Source organism: Giraffa tippelskirchi, chromosome 4 (genome assembly GCF_054371585.1).
Source record: "Giraffa tippelskirchi isolate mGirTip1 chromosome 4, T2T-mGirTip1v1.2.pri, whole genome shotgun sequence".
Classification (NCBI taxonomy): domain Eukaryota; kingdom Metazoa; phylum Chordata; class Mammalia; order Artiodactyla; family Giraffidae; genus Giraffa; species Giraffa tippelskirchi.
The window spans coordinates 207522364-207544512 of NC_137278.1; the positions used below are offsets into that span (position 1 = coordinate 207522364).

Below are 22149 nucleotides of genomic sequence, written 5' to 3' on the forward strand. Positions count from 1 at the left end.
TCTTCCTGCATCTTTCTGGCCTTATTGGTACCCATCCTTGGACTTCCTGCCGCAGCCTGTACCTTTCCTGAGGGCGGGGCTGCCCCCTGTTCATCCCTGTGACTGTCCCCAGAGCCTATGGGTAGGTCAGGGTGGGGGCAGGACGAGAGGACATCAGTGACACACTTGCTTCTCCCTTTATTCCCTGTGTGTGCTGGGTGCTAAGTCGCTTCAGTCGTGCCCATCTCTTTGTGACTCTATGGACTGTAGCCCCCGCCAGGGTCCTCTGTCCATGGGATTCTCCAGGCAAGAATACTGGAATAGGTTGCCATCCCCTCCTCCAGGGTATCTTCCCGACCCAGGGATCGAACCCACGTCTCTTATGTCTCCTGCATCAGCATTCGGGTTCTTTGCCACTTGGGAAGCCCTTGATTCATTACCTTGCTTAATCCTTAACACTGGTGGTCAGCTGGGGTCTGTTTTCACCCCCCACCTTATGGAGGGAGACGCTTTGCCTAAGTCACGGGCCCCAGGCTCTCGGCCAGATTAGTTGTCATTTCTCAGGCCTCGGCCGTGACGCCATCCATCCCCCAGGTGCAGGGGAGCGGGCGTGGGGGCCCCGGCCTCCAGGCCCCGCGATGGCCCCCCTGCCACCCTGCCTCTGCCGGCCCAGCGGTGGCTCGGCTAAATATACCCGGCTGACGTCAAGGCTGTTCTGCTCCTGGGGGTTTTCTTAAGCTGCATTTAAAGTTTGTGTTTTGCTTTGTGAAGATTTAGCTTTTTTTTTTTCCCTCCCTCTTAGCAGACAGTCTTGTTGACTATAATCGGACTTAGATGATTATAAAAATAATTTACAGCTGCCGCGGTAGAAAAGCTAGGGGTAGGGAAGCCTGTGGGGTCAGGACTTTTGGTCGCTGTTGGCCTTTAGGTGAAAAAAGCGGGGTGCCCCTCCGCAGATGCACTCCCAACCCCTTTGCACATGTATGTGTACACACCACACACACATACACACACACCATGCATACACACCTTCCTCTTTGCCTCTCACCTTCCTTCCGGCTGCCTGCCCCCATGGCCAAGGGGGAGGCTACCTGGGCTAGGCCAGCTGCCTTTGGGGGCGGCCTCGGGGGAGTAGCTGGGACGCTCCCTCCTGGAGAGGCCCAGGCTCTGGCTCCCTCGGTCATGACCTGTCTTTTTCTCGTTTCTCCCCTCTCTCAGTGCGGTCCTCAAGCAGGCCCCTGGTCATCTCTAGCTCTGGGTTCCAGCCCCCTCCAGACAGGTGGAGGGGCTCTTCCTCCCCCAGCCCTCTCCCAGACTCCACGCAGGGGGCCTGAGTCCCAGCCCCAGCTTGGATAGAGGGCCACTCTGCCGGTTGAGGCTCTCTGTGCAATGACCACCCCCAGGCACCTTGGGGGGCTGGGTATCCTTGAGGACAGAAGAGGGGCCCCCGGGGCCTCCAGATGCCCTCGTCCCCACCCCCTCCGTCCTGGCAGCGACTCCCCCACAGCCCTGGGTCCCACCCTGAGACCTCCACCCCGCTGCCTGGGCTCCAGGCTGCAGTGGGCTCTGTCTGCCTCCGTGTGAGCCACCACGGCAGCGTCAGGCTGGAAGCAGGCCCCCGCCCCCAGACAGCCCTGCTCCTGTCTTGTCCACTGACGGCCACGTCGCCCCAGCCTCTGGTGGCCTCACAACTGAAAGAGAAGGGGCTGATTCTGTGTTAATTTGGAAGGCATGGCTGGGCCCGTGAGTGGCAGGCAGTTAGAGTGGGTCGGGGTCCCTGGGGCACGGCGGGACGGGCCCCTTCTGGCCCTGTGGGTCTTCCCACAGAGGCAGACACCCCAGGGAAGAGCAGCTGGCGAGGGGTTCTGAGCAGGATTTCCTGGCTCTTCCCTTTGTTCTGAGCACGGGCTGTGGGCCCTTCACTGTTCTGGAGCCACTGATGGTGCAGCGGAAAAGTGAGACAGTGGTCCCGGGCTGCAAGGAGCGGACAGTCCAGCAGAGAAGGAAAAATAGAACGTGCTCTCATAGAATGGTGGTGGTGGTTTAGCTGCTCAGTTGTGTCTGAGTCTTGTGACCCCATGGACTATATAGCTCGCCAGGCTCCTCTGTCCATGGGATTCTCCAGGCAAGAATACTGGAGTGGGTTGCCATCTCCTCCTCCAGGGGATCTTCCTGACCCAGGGATCGAACCTGGGTCTCTTGCCTTGCAGGCAGAATCTTTACTGACAGCTGAGAGTGATTAAGTGCTATGAAAGTTGCAGCAGGGTGAGAGGACAGAGAGCGGAAGTGGGGTGCTCTTTTAGAGACAGGTGGTCGTAGAAGGCCCCCCAGACGACCTCAAGGAAGTGAGGCTGGCGAGGAACAGGTGCAGAGGCCCGGTGGTGGGTGTGTGTTGGAGGGAGACGCTGGTGGGTGGAGTGAGGTTGGGGGTGTGTTGGGGGTGATGCTGAACTTGTGGATCCTATGGGCCCATGGAAGAGAGAGAGAGAATTTTATTCTAAGAGTGATGAGACAGCGATGGAGAGTTTTAGTCCCCACAGGGGTGAGGTTCAGTTCACTTCAGTCGCTCAGTCGTGTCCAACTCTTTGCGACCCCATGGACTGCAGCACACCAGGCCTCCCTGTCCATCACCAACTCCTGGAGTTTACTCAAACTCACATCCATTAAGTCGGTGATGCCATCCAAGCATCTCATCCTCTGTCATCCCCTTCTCCTCCTGCCCTCAATCTTTCCCAGCATCAGGGTCTTTTCAAATGAGTCAGCTCTTCGCATCAGGTGGCCAAAGTGTTGGAGTTTCAGCTTCAGCATCAGTCCTTCCAATGAGTATTCAGGACTGATCTCCTTTAGGATGGACTGGTTGGATCTCCTTGCAGTCCCAGGGACTCTCAAGGGTCTTCTCCAACACCCCAGTTCAAAAGCATCAATTCTTGGGCGCTCAGCTTTCTTTATAGAAAGAAAGCAGGGATGGGGAAGGGGCAAGCAATGATCCAGTTTACACTTTAAAGTGGGAAGCCTGGCATGTTGCAGCCCATGGGGTCCCAAAGAGTCGGACACAGCTTAATGACTGAACAGCAAAACTTTGAAGGGTTCACTGGGCCTTCGAGGGAGAATGGATGGGAGGGGCTGGGAGTGCAGGAGTGGGACCCATTCAACAGGAAGTTGTAGCCATCCCCAGGTGAGGGCTTGTTTGGGGGTGACAGCCACGACTAGGGGGGGAGGTGGTCAGATTTATCCATGAGATGTATCGACAAGATAATAAGGCGTGTGGGGAAAATGGAGAGAGACTCGGATGTGATGGATGGGCGCTAGGATATGATGTCTGAGTGCTACCCCTGTATTCTGTGTTCAGAGGTGGAAACTGAGTTAAAGGGACCCTTCAAAGCATCTTTCCCTCGATTTTGCTCCTCGTCAGCACCTGCCTCTCGGTTCTGGCAGGAATGCAAAGGATTCCAGGCAGGTGGAACATGCAGGGGATTAAAGGCTGCTTGGTTCCGGGGATGTGCAGGGATGCTCAGAGCAGCACCCGTGTCTCCTTAAACCCTTCTCCGTGTCTCTGCAGAGCGGGACGCCTTCGACACGCTCTTTGACCACGCCCCCGACAAGCTCAGCGTCGTGAAGAAGGTGAGTTCTCGGTCAGGGTGTTTCCCTCCATCTCTGGATGCTTTTTTTTTTTAACAGCATGAACTCCATGCTGGGAAGGAGGTGGGAAAATGTTTGAAATCTCTGAAATGTTTGCCACATGGATTGAAGTGTAATTATAGTCAAAAACGTAACTGCGGTGCATAAAATTAGCACCTTTTTAACTCAGCATCTCTGCTCCTGGGTATCTTCCTGGCCACCCGCCCTGCCACTGCTGTGGCATGAATTACCCCGCCAGCGTCGGGGGGCGGTTCATTCCGAATCAGGGCTTTTTTTCAATGTGGAAATGTTTTTCAGCGTGTCAGCCTGCTGGCTCGCACTGGCCTCGTTACCGCAAAGCTGCATCCACGACGTGCCTGGTAAACAAGCAGGCGCTGTCGGCAGAGCTGTTATGGCTCCATTTGGCCTGTCTCCCCAGCCGGGAGTGCAAAGGGGAGGCCCTTCCCCAGCCCAGGCGGCCTGCTGGTCAGTCTCCGATGGAAGAAACCGTGTGAACAAGGCTCTGGAGTCAGGGGCTGGGGAAGGGCGGGTTTCCAGGCGGATGGCCTTCTCTCCCCTCACAGGAATCAAGACTCAGTACACATCAAGTTATCTGAGTGCCTGCAGAATAGTCAGGAAGGCAGCAGTGGGATGGATCTCAGCTTGTAAAATCTGAGCCCTCGACCCTGCGGAGACGGCTCTCTATCTTGGATAGTTTTCCCACACAAGTTGCTTCATGCAGGACTTCTCTGTAATATGCTGACATGCTCTGCAGTTCTCCAAGAGGGCTTTGGGCTTCTCTGGTAGCTCAGCTGGTAAGGAATCCGCCCGCAATGCAGGAGACCCCGTTTCGATTCCTGGGTCAGGAAGATCCACTGGAGAAGTGATAGGCTACCCACTCCAGTATTCTCAGGCTTCCTTGGTGGCTCAGCTGGTAAAGAATCTGCCTGCAATGCAGGAGACCTGGGTTTGATCCCTGGGTTGGGAAGATCTCCTAGAGAAGGGAAAGGCTACCCACTCCAGTATTCTGGCCTGGAGAATTCCATGGACTGGATAGTTCATGGGGTCTCAAAGAGTTGGACACGACTGAGCAACTTTCACTTCACTAAGAGGGGGCTTGGTGGGGTGCATTTTTCCAAGCTTGTTTGCCTGTAGTGAAATCTGTTGATTTAAATATATTGGGATAGATAGAGCGCATTAAATTCCCATGGAACTCACGTTTGGAAAATGTTGGTCCAGGCTGGGATGATGAGATTGTTAGTTCTTGAAGCACTTTGCAGAAGTGGGCCTTCGGGGGCGGAGCCTACTTAACGTCCTTGGATACCAAGCAACACACTCTGGGCCCTCACAGCAGTGCCCCCAACCCAACCCCAGCCACATCTGGCCCCTAGAATCCGTTCAGTGAACGCACAAGTTGTTGTTCACTAGCTCAGTCACGTCTGACTCTGCGACCCTACGGCCTGCAGCACGCTGTGGGGTTTTCCTGTCCATGGGATTCTCCAGGCAAGAATACTGGAGTGGGTTGCCATTTCCTTCTCCAGGGCATCTTCCCAACCCAGGGATCAAACGCACCCTCTCCTGCATTGGCGGGTGGATTCTTTACCGCTGAGCCATCAGGGAACCCCTGACTTGCAGTAGATCTGATTCCTTCTTTGAGAAGGCATGTTGTGGGGATTCCAACAATGACCCGGAAAGAGTCCTTTGTTTCCTAGGCACCTTCCTGCTTCCAGCCTGGCCCTTCTGCACCCCCATATTGGGAGTTGTGTTAGTGTCTCCCGAATCCCAGAAGAAAAGCAGGGGGACCCTGTCCAGCTCTCCAGGTCCCTCTGAGGTCACGCCCGACTCCTCTCTCCCATCCCACCCACCTCCAGCCTGCGCTCTAAGGTGCTGGAGGGCTCCCGCAGGTGTACACGGCCTGGGTGGCCGCTCCGCCAACTCCCCCCACTCCTACCCCCCAGCTCAGATGCTCCCCTGCCCCCCATCTTCCAGGGACTCACGTGTTTCTCGTCGACACCACCCCACCACACCCCCCCGCCCCGATGTTTATGTTTCATCTGCTTTGCGGTTTCTCGGGATTCCCCATTGCCTCCACTGGGTGTGTGGATGGAAAATCGTGTCCCAGACGTCAGGGTGGGGCTCTGTCTTACTTACTGTCTTGTGTCCCCAGCACCGAGAAGAGTGCTGGGCACATAGTATATTTGGGTTAAATGAATAGGAAATGACATCATGTCCAGGGTAGGGAGAGATGGGGTTGATACTGAGATTCCATTAAAGTTGGGCTTGATTACTGACAAAAGTTGTAGGTGACAAGTTTTAAACTTGCCAGAGAGGAGAAGCCAGGGACCCTGTGTGGGTATACACTGGGACTCAGCAAATCTCTGAGGTCTCCTCATTTACTGAAACTCTGGTGGAGGTGGCCCTGGGCAGCCTTTCTGTCTCAGTCTTTTGTAGTTCAAGGCTACATCTAGCCTACACTGAAGGATTTAATTATCTCCCCGAATGGGAGTTGTCACATCCATCTTGAGGGCGCGGATTACTCTTCTGCAGGGTTGTTAAATAGGGTACGTGTGCACATCATGTGTGCACATGGGCTGGTGGACAGAGTTGTATGTTTCTTTACCAGCTGGGGTAGATTTAGGTTTTATCCCGTTAAAACCAAGGGTGATTGTAAGAACATTTAATTTTCAACTCGAGCCTTCCATTCCAGCAAACGGGGGAGATTATGGAAGCGTCCCACAGAGCCAGAGACGGCCCTGTCGCATCCGTCCCATGATGTGGGAGCCGAACCTCGCACTCACGTTTCCCGTGTCTCTTTCCTTGCAGTCTCTCATCACGTTTGTGAACAAGCACCTGAACAAGCTGAATCTGGAGGTGACGGAACTAGAGACCCAGGTGAGCCGTGTTCTGGGCTGAAGGATCCTTTGTCTGGTGTGGTTTTCAGCCAGCTCTGTGATCCTCGGTGGGCCGTGTGAACAAAACAGACAGCATTGTGTTTGTCAGACAGAGAATGTCCATCATGCAGTTGAAATAGTCCCAGCCCCAGCCACCTGGACCTTCTCCCTCTGTCTTAATTCCTGGGACTCCTGGAACAAAGCCCCTTAAACAACATGTATAACCTCATAGTTCTGGAAGCCAGAAATCCCAGATCAAGGTGTCTGCAGGGCTGTTCCTTCTGAGGCTCTGGGAGGGGGTGAGGTGGGGGGCAGGGCCAGGCCCCTCCCCCGGCTTCTGGTGGCTTGCTGGTAACTTTGGGCATTTCTTGAGCCATCAGATGTATCATCTGCATCTTGGCTTTCACATGGATCTGTATCTAAATTTCCCCATTTTTTTGGTAAAAACACAGTCATGTTGGATTAAGGCCCATCCTAATGACCTTACTTCCGCCAAGACCCTATTTCCAAGTAAGTTTACACTCACAGGTTCTGGGGGGTCAGGATTCCAACACATCTTTTTTGGTTGTTGTTGTTGTTCAGTTGCTCAGTTGTGTCCCATTCTTTGCGACCCCATGGACTGCAGCACGCCAGGCTTCCCTGTCCACCACCAACTCCCGGAGCTTGCTCAAACTCATGTCCATTGAGTGGGTGATGCCCTCCAACCATCTCGTCCTCTGCTGCCCATTTCTCCTCCTGCCCTCAATCTTTCCCAGCATCAGGGTCTTTTTTGGTGCAGGGATGCAATTCAACCATAGCACCCCCCAAGGTGCTGGCACCCCCACCAAAGAGCCTCTGCATGTGTGGGTCCCTCAGACTAGAATGTGTGGCTGCCTCTGCTTCTGCTTCTTTTTTTCTTTTTTAAAATTATTTTGGCTGCGCAGCATGTGGAATCTATTTCCCCAACCAGGGATCGAACCTGAGCCCCCTGCAGTGGGAGCAAGGAGTCTTAACCTCTGGACCACCAGGGAGGTTCTTGACCCCCTCTGCTTCTGCTGTCTGTGGCCATCCTACCCTTAGTGCTTAGCCAGCACATGCTGTCTGGTGTCTCTCTAGTGAATACACACCACATATTTCTCCTGCCACAAGTATAGAAAGTATACCTCCCCACCCCCACTCAGAGCGAAAGCTGCGGCGTGAAAATATGTTTCGAGCACTCAGCAAGCATTAAAGACAAAATATAATTTCCCCGGGATTAGCTGGGTGCTTGAGTTTGACGTCTTTCGCGTTCTCCGTGCCCGTTTCTCTAATGTGCAGCTGATCCTTCTTAAACCCCTGGGGGATTGCATTCATTCCTTTCTCTTTCTTTAACTTTTCTCATTTGCTTTTCTAATTAAAAAAGTAATTCAGGTTCATTGCAAAAATGTCTGAAAATGCAGATAAGCAAAACAAATAAAAATCACCCGTAATCCCCTCACCCAGAGATAACGGCGCTGGGGGTTTACTCCAGATCGTTTCTCTGCATGGATGGCTCCTCGCGGGCAGCTTGCTCTGCGTTTGAAAGCTGAATGGTCCATTTTTAACGTATATATTTATTTGTGCGCCGTTTGCAAGAACACTTTTTTTCTTAGCAAGTTACTAATATTGCGTGTTTAGCCTCTGATTATTTTTGAATTGATGTATTAACAGTCCAGAAGTGTCCTCATTGAAAAGAAGCCATCCTTTTTTTCTGCCCCCGCCCCAACTCCCTCACTGTTCTCTCCAGAGGTAACCAACTGCAGTTAACGGTTGGGTGTGCATTTTTCTAGATGGTTTGTATGCATGAGTGTGTTGTTTTGAAATGGCAGTGGGTCATACTGTACAGCTGTTTTGTAAAGTGTTACTGAATAGTGTGGGCATCTGTTTGTGTGAGTGAGTGGGTTTCCGTCGCATCCCTTTTGTGTTGTCTTGGCCTGTCTGTGTTCGTCGCTTTAGTAGCTGCCTTCTATTCTGCATGTCATTAAATCCAGTCCTTGGGGTGGGACGTTTCCTGATCTGGTGAATAGCTGTACAGCCAGTATCTTTGCACACAGCTGTTTATGCCTTTATCTGCTTCCTCAGGATAAACTCCTACAAATGAGGTTGTTAGGGCAAAGGTTGGTAGTTACACAGAGGGCCCGGAAGCTTTGCCCAACTGAAACTCTCATCCGCGGTGGTGAGAACCCACATCCTCGCCAGGTGTCCTTGATGGTCACTGCCCAGATGAGTCTGCCTGCCGGTATCAACAGCCACACATCTTAGGCTGAATTCTAAACTTAAATTTGCATTGATCTCTGTTTGCTCTATATGTCCATTATTTTTTTCTGTCACTACACAGTATGATGTAATGGGGCTTCTGAAGTGGTGCTAGTGGTAAAGGATACGTCTGCCAGTGTAGGAGACATATGAGACCTGGGTTCGATCCCTGGGTCGGGAAGATCCCCTGGAGGAGGACATGGCAACCCAGTCCACTATTCTTGCCTGGAGAATCCCATGGACAGAGGAGCCTGGTGGGCTACAGTCCATAGGGTCGCAAAGAGTCAGACACGACTGAAGCGACTTAGCAAGCATACATGAAGTAATATCCTAAAAATATCTGGAGCCAGTGATCCACCAAAAGAGATACCCAGCCCTCGAAATACAGATTTTTCTTTTTGTTGTTGCAAAGGACTCTGAGTAGTTTCATAAATATGTTCATTGTTAAACTTCTGATGTCCTGGAAGTCAAAGCGAACTGAGCTCCAGTTATTGCTCTGGGGGTGTGTGTGTGTTTTCCTTTCTTTTTAAAACCACTTTTAGATTGTGGGGCGGCTTCCTAGCTCTGTGACACTGAGCCAGTTCCTCAGCTTCTCTGAGCTTCTCCCCACATGTTTAAACTGGAAATAAGTCAGTATCATTCAGAAGCCTGTGAAAAATTTCAGCTGGCGCATGTGGCCAGTGGAAACTGTATTGGACCACACAGTTTTAGAATCTGGAGGCTGGGTTCTTCGTAAGTCCTTGATCTGCAGGAGATGTCCTCTGGGAGGGTGGAGGGGCGGGTCTTGCCTCCCCAGTCCCTGCTAGTCCTTGTCCCAGAGCTCAGGCCCCGCCTCCTGCATCTTGGTCCTCTCCTCCCCCTGGGCAAGTTGCTCTGCCTTCAGTGGTCTCTGTTGGTTTCCCTGTAAAAGGAGCAGTTGCCCCGTGTCCTGGCTTACTGGGGGCGGGGGAGCCCAGGCAAAGAGCAGAGTCTTTGGGTCTAGATTCCTGGCCGCTTCTTGTGCATGGGAGGTGGTGCTGGGCCAGGTAGCAGGTCGAGGGGTTGGGAGCTGGGGAGAGACTGTAGCCTATCGATTAGGACCCAGCTAGGATGGACCTGCGTGCTGGGTGCACACAGAAGCTCTGCATCACCAGGGCATGGGAAAGTCTTGTCTTGCCGTGAATGCCTCTAGAAGAAGGCGCCCAGGCAGCTTACCAAGTGAGCAAGCAGAACAGGGCAGCAAACCCCAAACCAAAGCCTAGGGCACCCTGCAGGCTGTGGATTAACCGTGCCCGCTGCTGGCACAGGTAGAGCACTCCCTGCGTACTCGGTGCTCCCTGCCCCCTCCTCACAGGGTCCCCATGGCAACCCAGAGAGGTGGGTTATCCCCGAGGTCAGTGGTCTGGTCCTCCCGACTCGGCCACACTTCATGTCATCACGTATAGTCTCAAGTGCCTGCTTTGCACCCTGGCCCTTCACCTGACTGCAGGCTCGAGTTCCTCAACAAGAGATGGACTTTTTTTTTTTTTTAACTCTGAAACACTTTTCCTCCGCTTGAGTGGCTGCAGAGCCTTTGCTGATTCTGTGCACGGCTCAGAACGTCACGCGTGTTCCTCTGTAGTTTGCAGACGGCGTGTACCTGGTGCTGCTCATGGGGCTCCTGGAAGATTACTTCGTGCCCCTGCACAACTTCTACCTGACCCCTGACAGCTTCGACCAGAAGGTACGTGTGTGCGCGGTCCCCAGCCTGGAAGTGGCCCGGGATACGCGCATCCAAATGAGCAGCGTAGAATCCCCGGGCCACTCTTTCTGAAGTTCAGCCTGCCCAGAAAATGGTGTGGTGATGACACGTGACCCTCAGGAAAGGAAGGAGCCCCGTGGGCAGTACCTAATGCATCCAGGTGTCGTGTGCCATGTTCTCGTGGGACTCTTGCCCTGGGACGATGCTGGTCTTAATAATTGTGGCCGGATGTCAGCAGAGTTGCAAATCCTTCCCCTGTTGGTGCCACGTGGTCTTCCTGCTCCTTCATGAGCTTCCTAGACACCGTCTTCAGTGGCTGCACAAAGTCCATGGAGCGGCTGTAATGCCAGTCTCCCTGTTTTCCACTTTAGGGCGATCCATTTGTTTCTTTTTGGCTATTAAAACAATAAGGTATCATTGTGAATATATTGTTGTCCAGTAGCTAAGTTGTGTCCGAATCTTTGACCCCCATGGACTACAGCATGCCAGACTTCCCTGTCCTTCACTAACTCCCCGAGCTTGCTCAAGCTCAGGTCCATTGAGTCAGTGATGCCATCCAACCACCTCATCCTCTGTCTTTCCCTTCTCCTCTTGCCTTCAGTCTTTCCCAGCATTAGGGTCTTTTCCAGTGACTCGGCTTTTCACATCAGGTGGCCAAAGTATTGGAGCTTCAGCTTCAGCATCAGCATCAGTCCTTCCAATGAATATTCAGGATTGATTTCCTTTAGAATTGACTGGTTTGATCTCCTTGCAGTCCAAGGGACTCTGAAGAGTCTTCTCCAATACCTCAGTTCAAAAGCATCAATTCTTTGGCACCCAGCCTTCCTTATGGTCCAACTCTCACGTCCATACATGGAGAAACCATAGCTTTGACTATATGGACCTTTGTTGGCAAAATGATGTCTCTGCTTTTTAATATGCTGTCTAGGTTGGTCATAGCTTTCTTTCCAAGGAGCAGGCGTCTTTTAATTTCATGGCTGTGCAGTCACCGTCCGCAGCGATCTTGGAGCCCAAGAAAATAAAATCTGTTACTGTTCCCACTTTTTCCCATCTATTTGCCATGAAGTGATGGGACTGGATGCCACAGTCATGAATATGTAAATATAAATATGTATGTTTCCATTCCTGTAGATTGTTTTCTAGCAAAATCCTCAAAGAGGATTGTTTGGGTCAAAGGGCATGGCCTTCACATTTGGGACCCTCTTGTGACCAGGTGTTTACCTCCTGCCAAGGGCTTCCGCAGGTCCAGCCATCCCAGCAGTGTTTAGTTCCTCGCCTTTAGAAACCTGGCTCGTGGACTGACCGTATTGCTTGAACTCGAGAGCATCTGTCATTTTATTTTCCCGAAGTGCTAGACCCATGAGTCAGGGAGGCAGATGAGGCGAGCGGCGGGCGCGACAGCCAGAGATGCATCCGGAAGCCGGGCCAGTGTTTACCAATCAGCCTGCTTCTGGCATCTCGAGGGCGGCTTGCTCGTGGCCAAATGTCACTGCCGTCTGGCCTGCTGAGATGGATCAGAGCAGATCAGCAAGGTTCTGGCACGTTCCCCTCCTCGGTGCACAGAGGGGGTGGGAGGGTGGTGCTCGGGGCTGCGTGGGGCTGGTCAGGAGGCAGGAAGACAGACAGGTTGGTCACGGAGCTCATCTTGCATTTCCTGCCCACGTGGCCAGCTGCAGAAGGATTTCTGTTTGTTTGTTTTTTGACCTGGACCATTTCTAAAGTCTTTATGGAATGTGTTACAATATTGCTTCTGTTTGATGTGTTGGTTTTTTTGGCTGCAAGGCATGTGGGATCTTTTGAAACCATATCCCCTGCACTGGCAGGCGAAGTCTTAACCGTTGAACCCCCAGGAGGTTCCCAGAAGTCTTAGCCAGTGAATCACCAGGGAAGTTCCCAGAAGCATTGTTCTGGAGAGATCTTTTCTTTGTTCAAATGAGCACGAAGGCTGGTGAGAAGGGTGAAGTCAGCCAGGCCCACTGGAGCTGGGTGTCTTTCCGGGACAGGCTCTGTGCAGTAGCAGGGGTGGCCCCTCCCAGCCCCGGCCTCTTTCCCTCTGAGATGGGATGAGTCTCTGTCCATCACCCTCTGGCGTGGGAGGCTCAAGGCCTGTTTGGTCCACCTTCGCCTCTGAGTGGGAGACGGGTGGCTGCTGTAGGGGACAGCATCCCACGTGGTGTGAGACCGTCGACGCTTGTAGGGTCCAGTGGTGGCCCGAGGGCCTCCAGAGCTCTCCTGGCTGGAAGCTGGCATTCTGGAGGGTCCTCCTCTGGCTGCGTTAGTCCTCAGCCCCACCCCTGGATTCTCTGCCTTCCCCCCAACACAGAGTGATGGCCTCTTGGTACCACCGGGAGGTTCCTCATTAGCCGTGGGGCTTACTAACTCCAGGTCCACCCAACCACCTCGCAGATGATGGCCTTTCCCTGCTGCACAGACCTGAACCCCCTGCTGGCCGGGGCCAGGCACCTCGTCCCAATGTGGCCGGGCACTGGTGACGTGTGCTGAGAGACCCTCTCGAAGCATCCCCGGGACCCCAGACTGCACGAGGCACCGAGAATCCTTGTAGCAGTGACAGGAGACTGAGATCAGTGACCACATCCTAGATGCATCACGGGCATGTGCTTTTAAACGATCACACTGGAGTTTAAAAAGATCAGATGGGATGTCTTCAACCCTGAGATTCCTGCGAACAACTGAACGGCTCTATTGAACCATCTCAGAGGCATGGGTACCACCCACGCTTCTTGTTTGAGGTCCACCATTGAGCCTTGCTCTGTGCTGGTCACTTTGCTGGGTACTTTGGGTCTGTGGTCATCTTCTGGAAGATTCCACAGTGTCCCTCTCTCTGGGGATGGCATGTGTTCTGGACTTGGAGGTTATTCCTGGAAGCAAGTCCCAGAAAGGGCTTTGCAGTTTCAGGGTGCTTTCCCATTTGTTCCCTCATCGGAGTCCCTGTCCCCAGGGGAAGAAAGGGGTCCTCGGGGTGGGGATGGATTACAGTCAGCAGGGGTGGAGCCAGGAGATCTCACTCCTTTCTGGGACCCTCTACCTTCCTCTCTCCTCGCCTGGTTTTTTGAAACTCCTTTGCATCACAGAGAGAAAGCACGTGGACTGGTTCCTGGTAGCAGTGTGGGGCTTTGGGGTTCAGAGTGTGGCCTGGGGTGGGGGGTCTCACTCTCTGGGATCACGGTCAAGGAGGTGGCCCCATGTCCTGACAGGAGGTGTTTGCTGTTCTTTGTGCCGGGTCCGTGGAGCTGGGCTCTGAGGATGCTTCTCTGCAGGGGCAGAGAGGTTGTGGGGTTGAGGCTTGGCTCTGATTGCCCTGAAATTGCTCTGAAACAGGCTCCGTTACCCTGTTTCTCCCTCTTTGCCATCCTGGCTCCGTCTCGACTCCAAACCTGTTGTGTGTATGACTCAGGGATCCAGATCTCAGCTGATGGTGGAAGAGGCAGGATGCTCCTGGAGACAGGGCACAGGTTCCGATCCAGACTTGGGTGGGCTGAAGCCCGGCCCCGTCTCTCGGAGCCCGGGGACTTTCTCGGCACAGATGACAGGTGTCCTCACCTGTTCCGCCCAGGACCTCCTTTGTGAAGTGGGAGATTAAGACCCTCCAGTCTTCCCCTGCGTGTGTCCCTCCTCCAAGACCCAGCCGAGTTCAGCCCTCTCTCCAGGCCAGCTCCGGGCCCTGCAGGTGGGACTCGAACATTTTGCATCCTGCCTCCCCTCGGCGTGGCCTGTGAGCCTCAGGTCATTTGCAGCTCTGGTCATTTGCAGGTCTGGGTGTGAGTGGCCTGCACCCACTCTGGGGCCTGTCCCGCATACCAGGGCCTGGTTCCTGTTTGATACTCAGCAGCCTCCTCTGTGTCTCTGAGCGCTGCCCACCCAGTGCCACCGTGGCCTGGAAGCTTCTCTGCTGTGCCCCGAGCTCTTGTGTTCTTGACTAACGGAGGAGTATTTTGCCACATGTCTTTTTCCTGGTTATTCATTAAACCACTTTGCAGGCAAGCTTGTTGTCGTGTTTCTGATTCATTGGCAGGGAGATCATGAAAAAGTTACTATTTAATGGGTGTTTGATTACAGGAGAGCCCTAAAGTCCTTTCCAGCTCTGACGTCTGTGATTTATTTTATTTTTTGATTCCCCTGCCCTCCCCCTTCCCCCACCCCCCCACCAGCCTTCGCCTGAAGCAGGAATCTGGCTGGCTGTGATTTGGTTGATCACCAGTGTCTCTGTGGTTCAGGTGGACTTGAAACGCAGCAGAGGTGGCTCTGTGTCTAACCTCTGTAGCAGCCATTAGCAGAAATGTGCAAACTTTGAGCATCCGTGGGGGCCGAGTGCAGATGTGTCCACCTTTCCGGGGCATCGAGCAGGCCGAGGGTCAGGACCGGGCTGTGCAGCAGCCACCGGTGGCCTGACTTCAGTTCCGGCAGCGTCTGTGGCACCCGCTCTGGGTCAGGGCCACCGATACCCCTGCCGAGGGCACGCTGTCATACTCAGCTGGCTTGAGGCCCTTCTGACAGATGGAAGGTGACTGCTGTGTGCTGGAGACAGGGCCCAGGGCTGGGTGCCTTCGGGAGGTGTCCTTTCTGAGCCTCCGTTCCTCAGCTGTAAAAGGCGGCTGCCATCACTTGTCTTCACGTGGGCGTGTCGGGGCCTGGGGGCCCCCAACCCTCCAGGGCAGCTCCGTCCCTCATCTCCTTCCTGCCTCTCCCGGCCACCCCTCATCTCTGGGAAGGGGGGTGAGGACCACCTGATGGATGTCTGTTGCCCTCAGCAGACTCCCTCCCCCTCCCCCTGCCCACCCTCTGCCCTGCCCTGGGCACCCCTGGTCCGGTGGGCCGAGTTATTCCAAAGGATCCCCCTGTCCACGTTTGCTTCCATCCCCTGGGAAGAAAATCGGTGGAGGTGGGGGGCAGTGGCAGGCCTGGGACCAGTTGCAGTTTCGACGCTAACTCTGGCTCCCTTGGCAGGTCCACAACGTGTCTTTTGCCTTTGAGCTGATGCTGGACGGAGGCCTTAAGAAGCCCAAGGCTCGCCCCGAAGGTAACACCCTGACCCGGGTCTTCGAGGGGCTGGGTGACCGGCCATGTCTCTCCCATTAGGCCCCGAGCGTGTGGCTCAAAGGCCGGGCTCTGCTGACCCCAGCTCCCTGTTGCCCTCGGGGCTTCGGGGACCAAGAGTCCTGTGCTGGCAAAGACACCAAGGCCAGTTCTTCAGTAACCACTTGGCTTGGAGGACGTGGCCTCTGCCCCACGGCCTCGGGGTCTGATTGCCTCACCAGGTGCCCTTGCTCAGACTGGAGATGCTGCTTCACGTCTTGAAAGGGTATTTAAGGTTGGCTGCAGGTTAATGCCTGTCAGGTCGCTGTCCTGATGCCCCCGTGGTGCTCGTGAGCAGGGACGTGGCTCGGTCATGACCTGTGAGGTCTGAATGGCAGTGGAGGCCAGCAGAGCCTCGGCGAGAGGTCCCCTCGCTGCCGTACCTGACTCCTGTGTTAAATGACCTCTACCAGGAATCTCTTAACTTGAGTGGGCAACTGAAGCCCTGGGGTGGGTGAGTGGAGTGGAGGGGTGCTTCTCAAACCATCTTCCAATTCGGGGGCTGTGGAGTGGGCCCTCCAAGTCCTGATTATAACGAGTTTGCAGATGATGCCAGTGCTCCTGGATGGGGTCCCCACTTAGGGGATCACCGCCCGACAGTGGCAGCTTGAATCCTGCGCAGGGCATCCTCGTTACCTTCCACCCACGCCCCCTGGGAGGCTCAGCCGTCACTGTCAAACACCCATCTGAGGACAGGATTTCTGTCCTGTGACCCATGAACCGCAACCCTCCCCAAGCCCTTATCTGAGGTCAGAGAGCAAGTGAGGAGCAGAGCCAGGTGCCCGACCCCCAGGGGGACAGGGCCCTTCCCTCCAAACAAGGCGCTTGGCCTTCCTGGGCCACACCTTGGTGCTGACCTCGAAGGGGTGGGACCGCGGCTCCCGCCTGCCCTGCCCCAGGAGGCCCGCAGGATGGCCCGCGGTTCCCCGTACGTGTCACTGGCTGTCCTAGACCCCGCACCATGCAGACTTGTCTGGTCCCATCCTGGAAGGGATGAAGGAGAATCCTCACCATCCCAGTGCTCATCCCGCGGGGTGGTGGCCTGGGGGCTCGGGAAGTGGCCTGTGAGGGGCGGGGACAGCAAGAGTGCTCTGCGGGGGACGTAGATGGTGTCCGCCATGTCTCCCAGGTGTTGGCACCAGGGCTTGGGGCACCGTCTCTCACCGGCAATGCTTTCTCTTCTTTCCTTCTGCAGATGTCGTAAACCTGGACCTCAAATCCACCCTGCGGGTTCTTTACAACCTGTTCACCAAGTACAAGCATCTGGAGTGACAGCGAGGAGCCGCAGCGACCTCAGCAGGGACCGCCGTGCTTCGGGAGGTGCCCTGGCCTCCTCTCCCAGCCCACGGTTGCTCCCCACCCCACCCCACTCTTTTTTTCTGGTAGATGCTCTTCACCTCCTTTCCCTGTAATTCCATAGCAGGCGGCCGCCTTAGAAATGCAGGTTCCAAACACCAGTGCTTTGTGAGTTTGCAGCCTCGCCTCACCCGGGGTGCCACAGGGCACCAAGTCTCTTGTTGATCAAAAGATGGAAAAGAAAATAAACCGGAACCCCGACCCTCAGCCCCTGGGAGGCGGCAGAGGGGTGCCTGGCATTCCAGCTGACGGCCGTCAGCGATCACAAGTCATCAGAAACGCACGGCAGCGTTGCAGCAGGGGTGATGGCTTGAGTGCCCTGGTGGCCTCTCCTGGGTGGGACTCTCCTGGGCAGCCAGGCCTTTTTACAAAAAATGCATTTTGCAGTTTGAAAAAAAAATTACCTCTGAGCTCCCGGAAGCCTCAGCTGCAACCGGAGTGTCCACTCGCATCCTTACTCCGCTCCATGCGGTTTTCATTTCGCTTTTGCGCAGACGTCTGGGACCCAGCGGACCCAGCGGCCACAGTCCGTGGAAGGAAGGGTTTCTGAGGCATTTCTTCTTCTCTTGCTACGGCTGAGTGGGCTGTGTCGGGGCCCGCTCTAAAAGGCAGCTGGAGACAGCTCCGCTGGGAAGTCTCCAGTCCCAGAGGTCCTTTCCAAAAACCTTTGGAAAGCAGGGTGTTTCAGTCTGCTGGGGCTGCCATAACAGAGTGCCACGGGCTAGGGGGTGGGTTAGAGCATGGACGTTTACTGTCTCAGTTCTAGAGGCTGGAAGTGGCATCAGCGGAGCTGGTGCCTTCGGAGCCTCCTGGGCTTGTAGACGGACATGGTCTTCCCTCACTTTCTACGCTCCTCCCCGCTCTGTGAGTCTGTGTCATCATCTCTTATAAGGACACCAGGCAGATTGGATTGGGGTCAACCCTAATGACCTCATGGTACCTTAATTACCTCTGTGAAGACCCCTGTCCCCAAAAGCCATCACCTGCTGAGGTCCTGAGGTTAGGACTTCAACTTGTGGGTTCTGGGGTGGGGGGCCACGGCTCAGCCCGTAAGAGGGGAGGTGAAGTGTTCACCTCTATCGTCCGCGAGTCCCAGCTCTCTGCAGCCTGTGGCATCCTTGGGGCGCCCTGTCGAAAGAAATGTGATCCCTCATTTGTGTGCCCTTCACCCCTCTCCCGCCTCATCTTGGGAGAGAAAGGGGCACCCCTCGGCTGGGTCTCAGGCAGGTCCTCCGCTGGGTCACCCCCACCCCTACCTCCCTGCGGAGCCGGGGTTTTCATGACACCTGGACCCACAGAGTTTGCTCAGCACCCTGGCAACATGGGCCTTTCTCTTCTGTGATATTCACCTTCCCGCTGTAGGTCAGAGCTGTTGAGCACATCATTAATATTACATTGCGTACCAGTGCTCAGGACTTAGAGAACAGCTGCCTGTTCTGCCTGGGCTCGGGCAGCTGCCAGCCTGGGGCTGGGTTCAGAATAGCCAATTTGATGGAGGAGGTTACCCAGCAGGGGAAAGAAATAATTAAAACAGCATTACGGCGTCTCCTGCGGGAGGCGGTGACATTAAAGATCCACGTTGACAAAATAGCCGAGGCTGGAACATTCTGTGCCGCCTTCATTACATGTGTGGGATCCATGGTGCCAGGGAGGCAGAGGCCCCTTCACCTGCAGGGGGCACTTGTGGGCCTGGCAGGGCGATGCCGATTCCTGGGGGCCTGCGGGGGTGGGGGTGAAGGAAGGGAGGTCGGGGTTTGGAAAGAAGCCTGAGGTCTTCTGCCCAGGTGGGCAGCTCCCCCAGCCTGTTCTATGTCCTGAAGGTTGGGGTGGGGGCGTTGGTTCTTCTGGGGTGGGAGGTGGTGGTGGAGTTCAGCTCCCAGGGCAGTGAGCCCACTTCAAGCCCTCTTGCGTTTCAAGCAGGAGAGTAACAGGAATGATAAATATGGGAAACCTATAGACAGGCACTTTTATCTCATAATGCTGACTCTTTAAAGCCCTGCTCCAGCAAAGCATGTCATCTGGTCTCCAAATGACTTTTTCTCAAACTGGCGCGAAGATGTGGGTGTGCCTTCCGCCCACCTGGGCAGGCCCCTCGGGCCGTCCGCTGTCTGGACTGAACCAGAATTGAAAGCGTATGTGGGCTGAGGGCTGGGAAGCAGTTTTGAGGCCGAAGCCAGGGTGAACTCTGCAGTGGCTAGATTCCTCCTCTTGGGATCCGCCGGTCGTCCCTGGTGGCTTGGGGACGACAGCTGTCAGGACGCGAGTGTCAGGGCCCGGGACAAGCCCGCTGCGGAGAGCCACACGCTGCAGCATCTTCTGGGGAAACTGGGGCAAGAGAAACAACTTTCTTTTGACACCTGCTGGGAGTTCCTTGGAATGCAACAGCTTCCCTCTCAGTCCTTGAGGAAAGTTCTAGAAACCTTCCTCCTCCGCTGATTCCCATTTTCAGTGAATGACCTCCCCACCCCCCACCCCCGCCCCAAAGAGGGACCTTCATCCACAGGAACGAAGTGAAAACAAGGTCATCTGTACGCATGCGGTGATGAGTAAAGGTCATGAAATGCCTCCTCTTATTGTTCTCCGGGTGGCCTGTCTTTTGAGCGCGCCCCCTCCCCTGGTTTTGGGGCACCTGCTTGCAGCTCTGGTTGCCCCTCGAACACAGGATCATGAAGCGCTGAGCCCAGAGCCCCACATGCCCTGAGGTCCTAACTGGACATGACACAAGGGCTGTGTTGTTTTAAAGCAGCCAAATCCTCTTGCCCGATTTGTGTGCCAGTATCTTCATGTCCTTGATTTGTTTTAAGCAGTGTTTACTTTGGATTTCTGGGTATTAAATAAAAGCCACTGAAACCCTGGCTGTGTTGTCAACCTGCCCCGCGGGCTGGCGGCGAGAGCCGGCTTTCCGGACGGAGTGTGGTGGTTTATCCCAATAAAGGCCGCTGCCTCTGTCTGCGTGCCGGGCTTTCTTTTGCGCCTTTAGCCGTCATGCCTGGACCACCCCATGCTCGGTGCTGGGCCGTTGACACCAGCACAGCCCCACTTCCCGGGGGGCCGCCGACGGACGAGGGAGGAGCCAGCTTGGGTCCCCGGGAAGGGGGCGCTGCACCAAGGGTTTCCTGGGCGGGAACAGAGGCTGGCGGCTCACAGAGGCTGAGTCACAGTAATGACCGGAGCTGGCGAGTCTGCCCAGGCGCCTGGTTCCAACCCCGAGCGAGAGATGCCAGTGGCCAGTGGCACGAGCTGCTGCAGGGCCTTGGTCCCCTCCCTACCGTTTGGGGCCAGGGACCCCGAGGTGACCCCCAATGGGGCCAGATCTTTGGGGTTCCACGCTGGCCCTGCTGTCAACCCTCTCCCGCAGAAGTCGTGGGATACTTCAGGTGCATCAAACTTTTCTCCACGTCAGAATGAAAATGGTGACTGTGAATGTGTGGCTAGCCTGGGGAGAGGCAACAGCATTACTTAAACACGCTGAAAATGACAAACTGTTGCTGGAGGGATCCTGGGCTTTGGAGAAAGACCTGAGTTCACATTGGCTTTGTTCCTGTGTGACTGCTGGCGAGGTCACAAGCCCACAATTTTCCAGAGGGCACGTGTGCTCAGTTGCTCAGATGTGTCCGACTCTTCGTGACCGTGTGGACTAACACCCCGCCACGCTCCTCTGTCCATGGGATTTTCCTGAAAAGAATACTGGAGTGGGCTGCCATTTCCTTCTCCAGGGGAATCTTCCCGACCCAGGGATCAAACCCACGTCTTTTACATTGGCAGGCGGATTCTTTACCACGGAAGCAAGCCCCTGACTGTCACCATATTTACTGCTCCCTTCCTTAAAATACTGATGAGGGTGGTTTTCCGCCACCCCCAGCCTCATACCTGGCAATGTCAGGACACAGTTTGGGTTGTCAGGCTGGGGGAGGTGCTGCCATCGGCAGGTGGGGAGTGTGGTCTCAGGGGGCTGGTAAGCATTCCAGGACACACAGGAAGGCTTCCCCAGCTCAAAAGGGCCACTGGTGCTGAGCGTGAGAAACCTGCTGTGATTCGCCGGCTCCTCGAGTCTGTCTTACTGGTGGTTTTTTTGGATGGGATTATCTGTTAATACTGATGAGCCTAAAGCTTCATCCTGCAACAGTTCTTCAGGCCAGCAACGGTGCTCTGGGTCCCAGGGGGTCTTCTGGTTGGTCTTGTTCCGGGGACGTTCCTCAAAGGTTTGTCCGAGTGGCCGGGGACAACAGCCATGGAGAGAGACAAGTGTGTGGATCGTTCCCAGGGAGAAGAACAATGACGGAGGGGCCCGGGGTGTGGCTGGGCGAGGTAAAACGCTGTCTGGGGAGAGGCAGCGAGCACTCCTGGAAAAGGATGGAGTGCCTCGGGTCCACCTGGGATGGGGGTGGGCTCGCTCTGGTTGGCATCTTTGCTAAGTTCTGTCCCCCTTCTTTCTGGCTGACTGTGGCATCAGTGGAAAGCCTCCGCATGCAGCCATCCCTCCCCACGGGGCTGTTGCTGGGTGTTGGGTGGGGAGGACCACTGCTTCCATCAGGGTCTCTGCCTTGTGGTCAGTCTTTGGGGAACCAAGATGTTGTGTGGCCACCTGACCTCAGCAGAATGTGTAGACTCAGAACTCAGAGCAGGAAGGGACCTTCTGAGGTCATCTCGTTTAAGCCTTTCCCAGGCAGGAGCCAGCTCGGGGCTGACAGCTCGGGTCATGCACGCTGTAGGGGCGGGGACGGTTCCTTCTGCAAGGACAGCATCTTGTGCTTGGGAAGCTGAGATTCTGTGTGGTTTCGTTTCAACTGGAAATCTGCCCCTGCTGGTATAATTTGATTCAATAAATCCTTGTTTCCCTCACTGGTGACCAAGGTTAGCCCTTACCCTGGGGTGGGATGTGGGGCCCGCCACGGGCTCAGCACAGTAGGAACTTGAATTTACTTGTGTGAGTTTGCGTGCATGCTGTCGCTTCAGTCATGTCCAACTCTGTGACCCTCTAGACTATAGCCCCCCAGGCGCCTCTGTCCACGCGATTCTCCAGGCAAGAATACTGGAGTGGGTTGCCACATCCCCTCCCAACCCAGGGATCAAACCCACGTCTCCTGCATTGGAAGGTGGGTTCTTTAACACTGGCGCCACCTAAATAAGCCTGAACCTTATTTAGTCAGTACTTATTGAGAGCCTACTGTGTGCCAAGCTGAGTCCTGAGGATGCAGCAGGGAGCAGGGTAGACACCAGCTTCTGCCTCGGGAGCTG

General features: G+C 55.0%; 1 protein-coding gene across 6 annotated transcripts in view; it reads left to right on the top strand.

Moving 5' to 3' along the window:
- The window catches only part of PARVB (parvin beta), a 114279-nt gene extending 94418 nt beyond the window's left edge, over positions 1-19861 (top strand). For all 6 annotated transcript variants that reach the window (XM_081591751.1, XM_081591748.1, XM_081591753.1 and 3 more), the window contains exons 9-13: positions 3539-3600; positions 6421-6489; positions 10342-10443; positions 15427-15499; positions 16751-19861. In XM_081591751.1, coding sequence (XP_081447877.1) covers positions 3539-3600; positions 6421-6489; positions 10342-10443; positions 15427-15499; positions 16751-16827 — 383 coding nt within the window. In that variant the 3' untranslated portion in view covers positions 16828-19861. The remainder of the gene's footprint in view (positions 1-3538; positions 3601-6420; positions 6490-10341; positions 10444-15426; positions 15500-16750) is intronic.
- The last annotated feature ends 2288 nt before the right edge of the window (positions 19862-22149 follow it).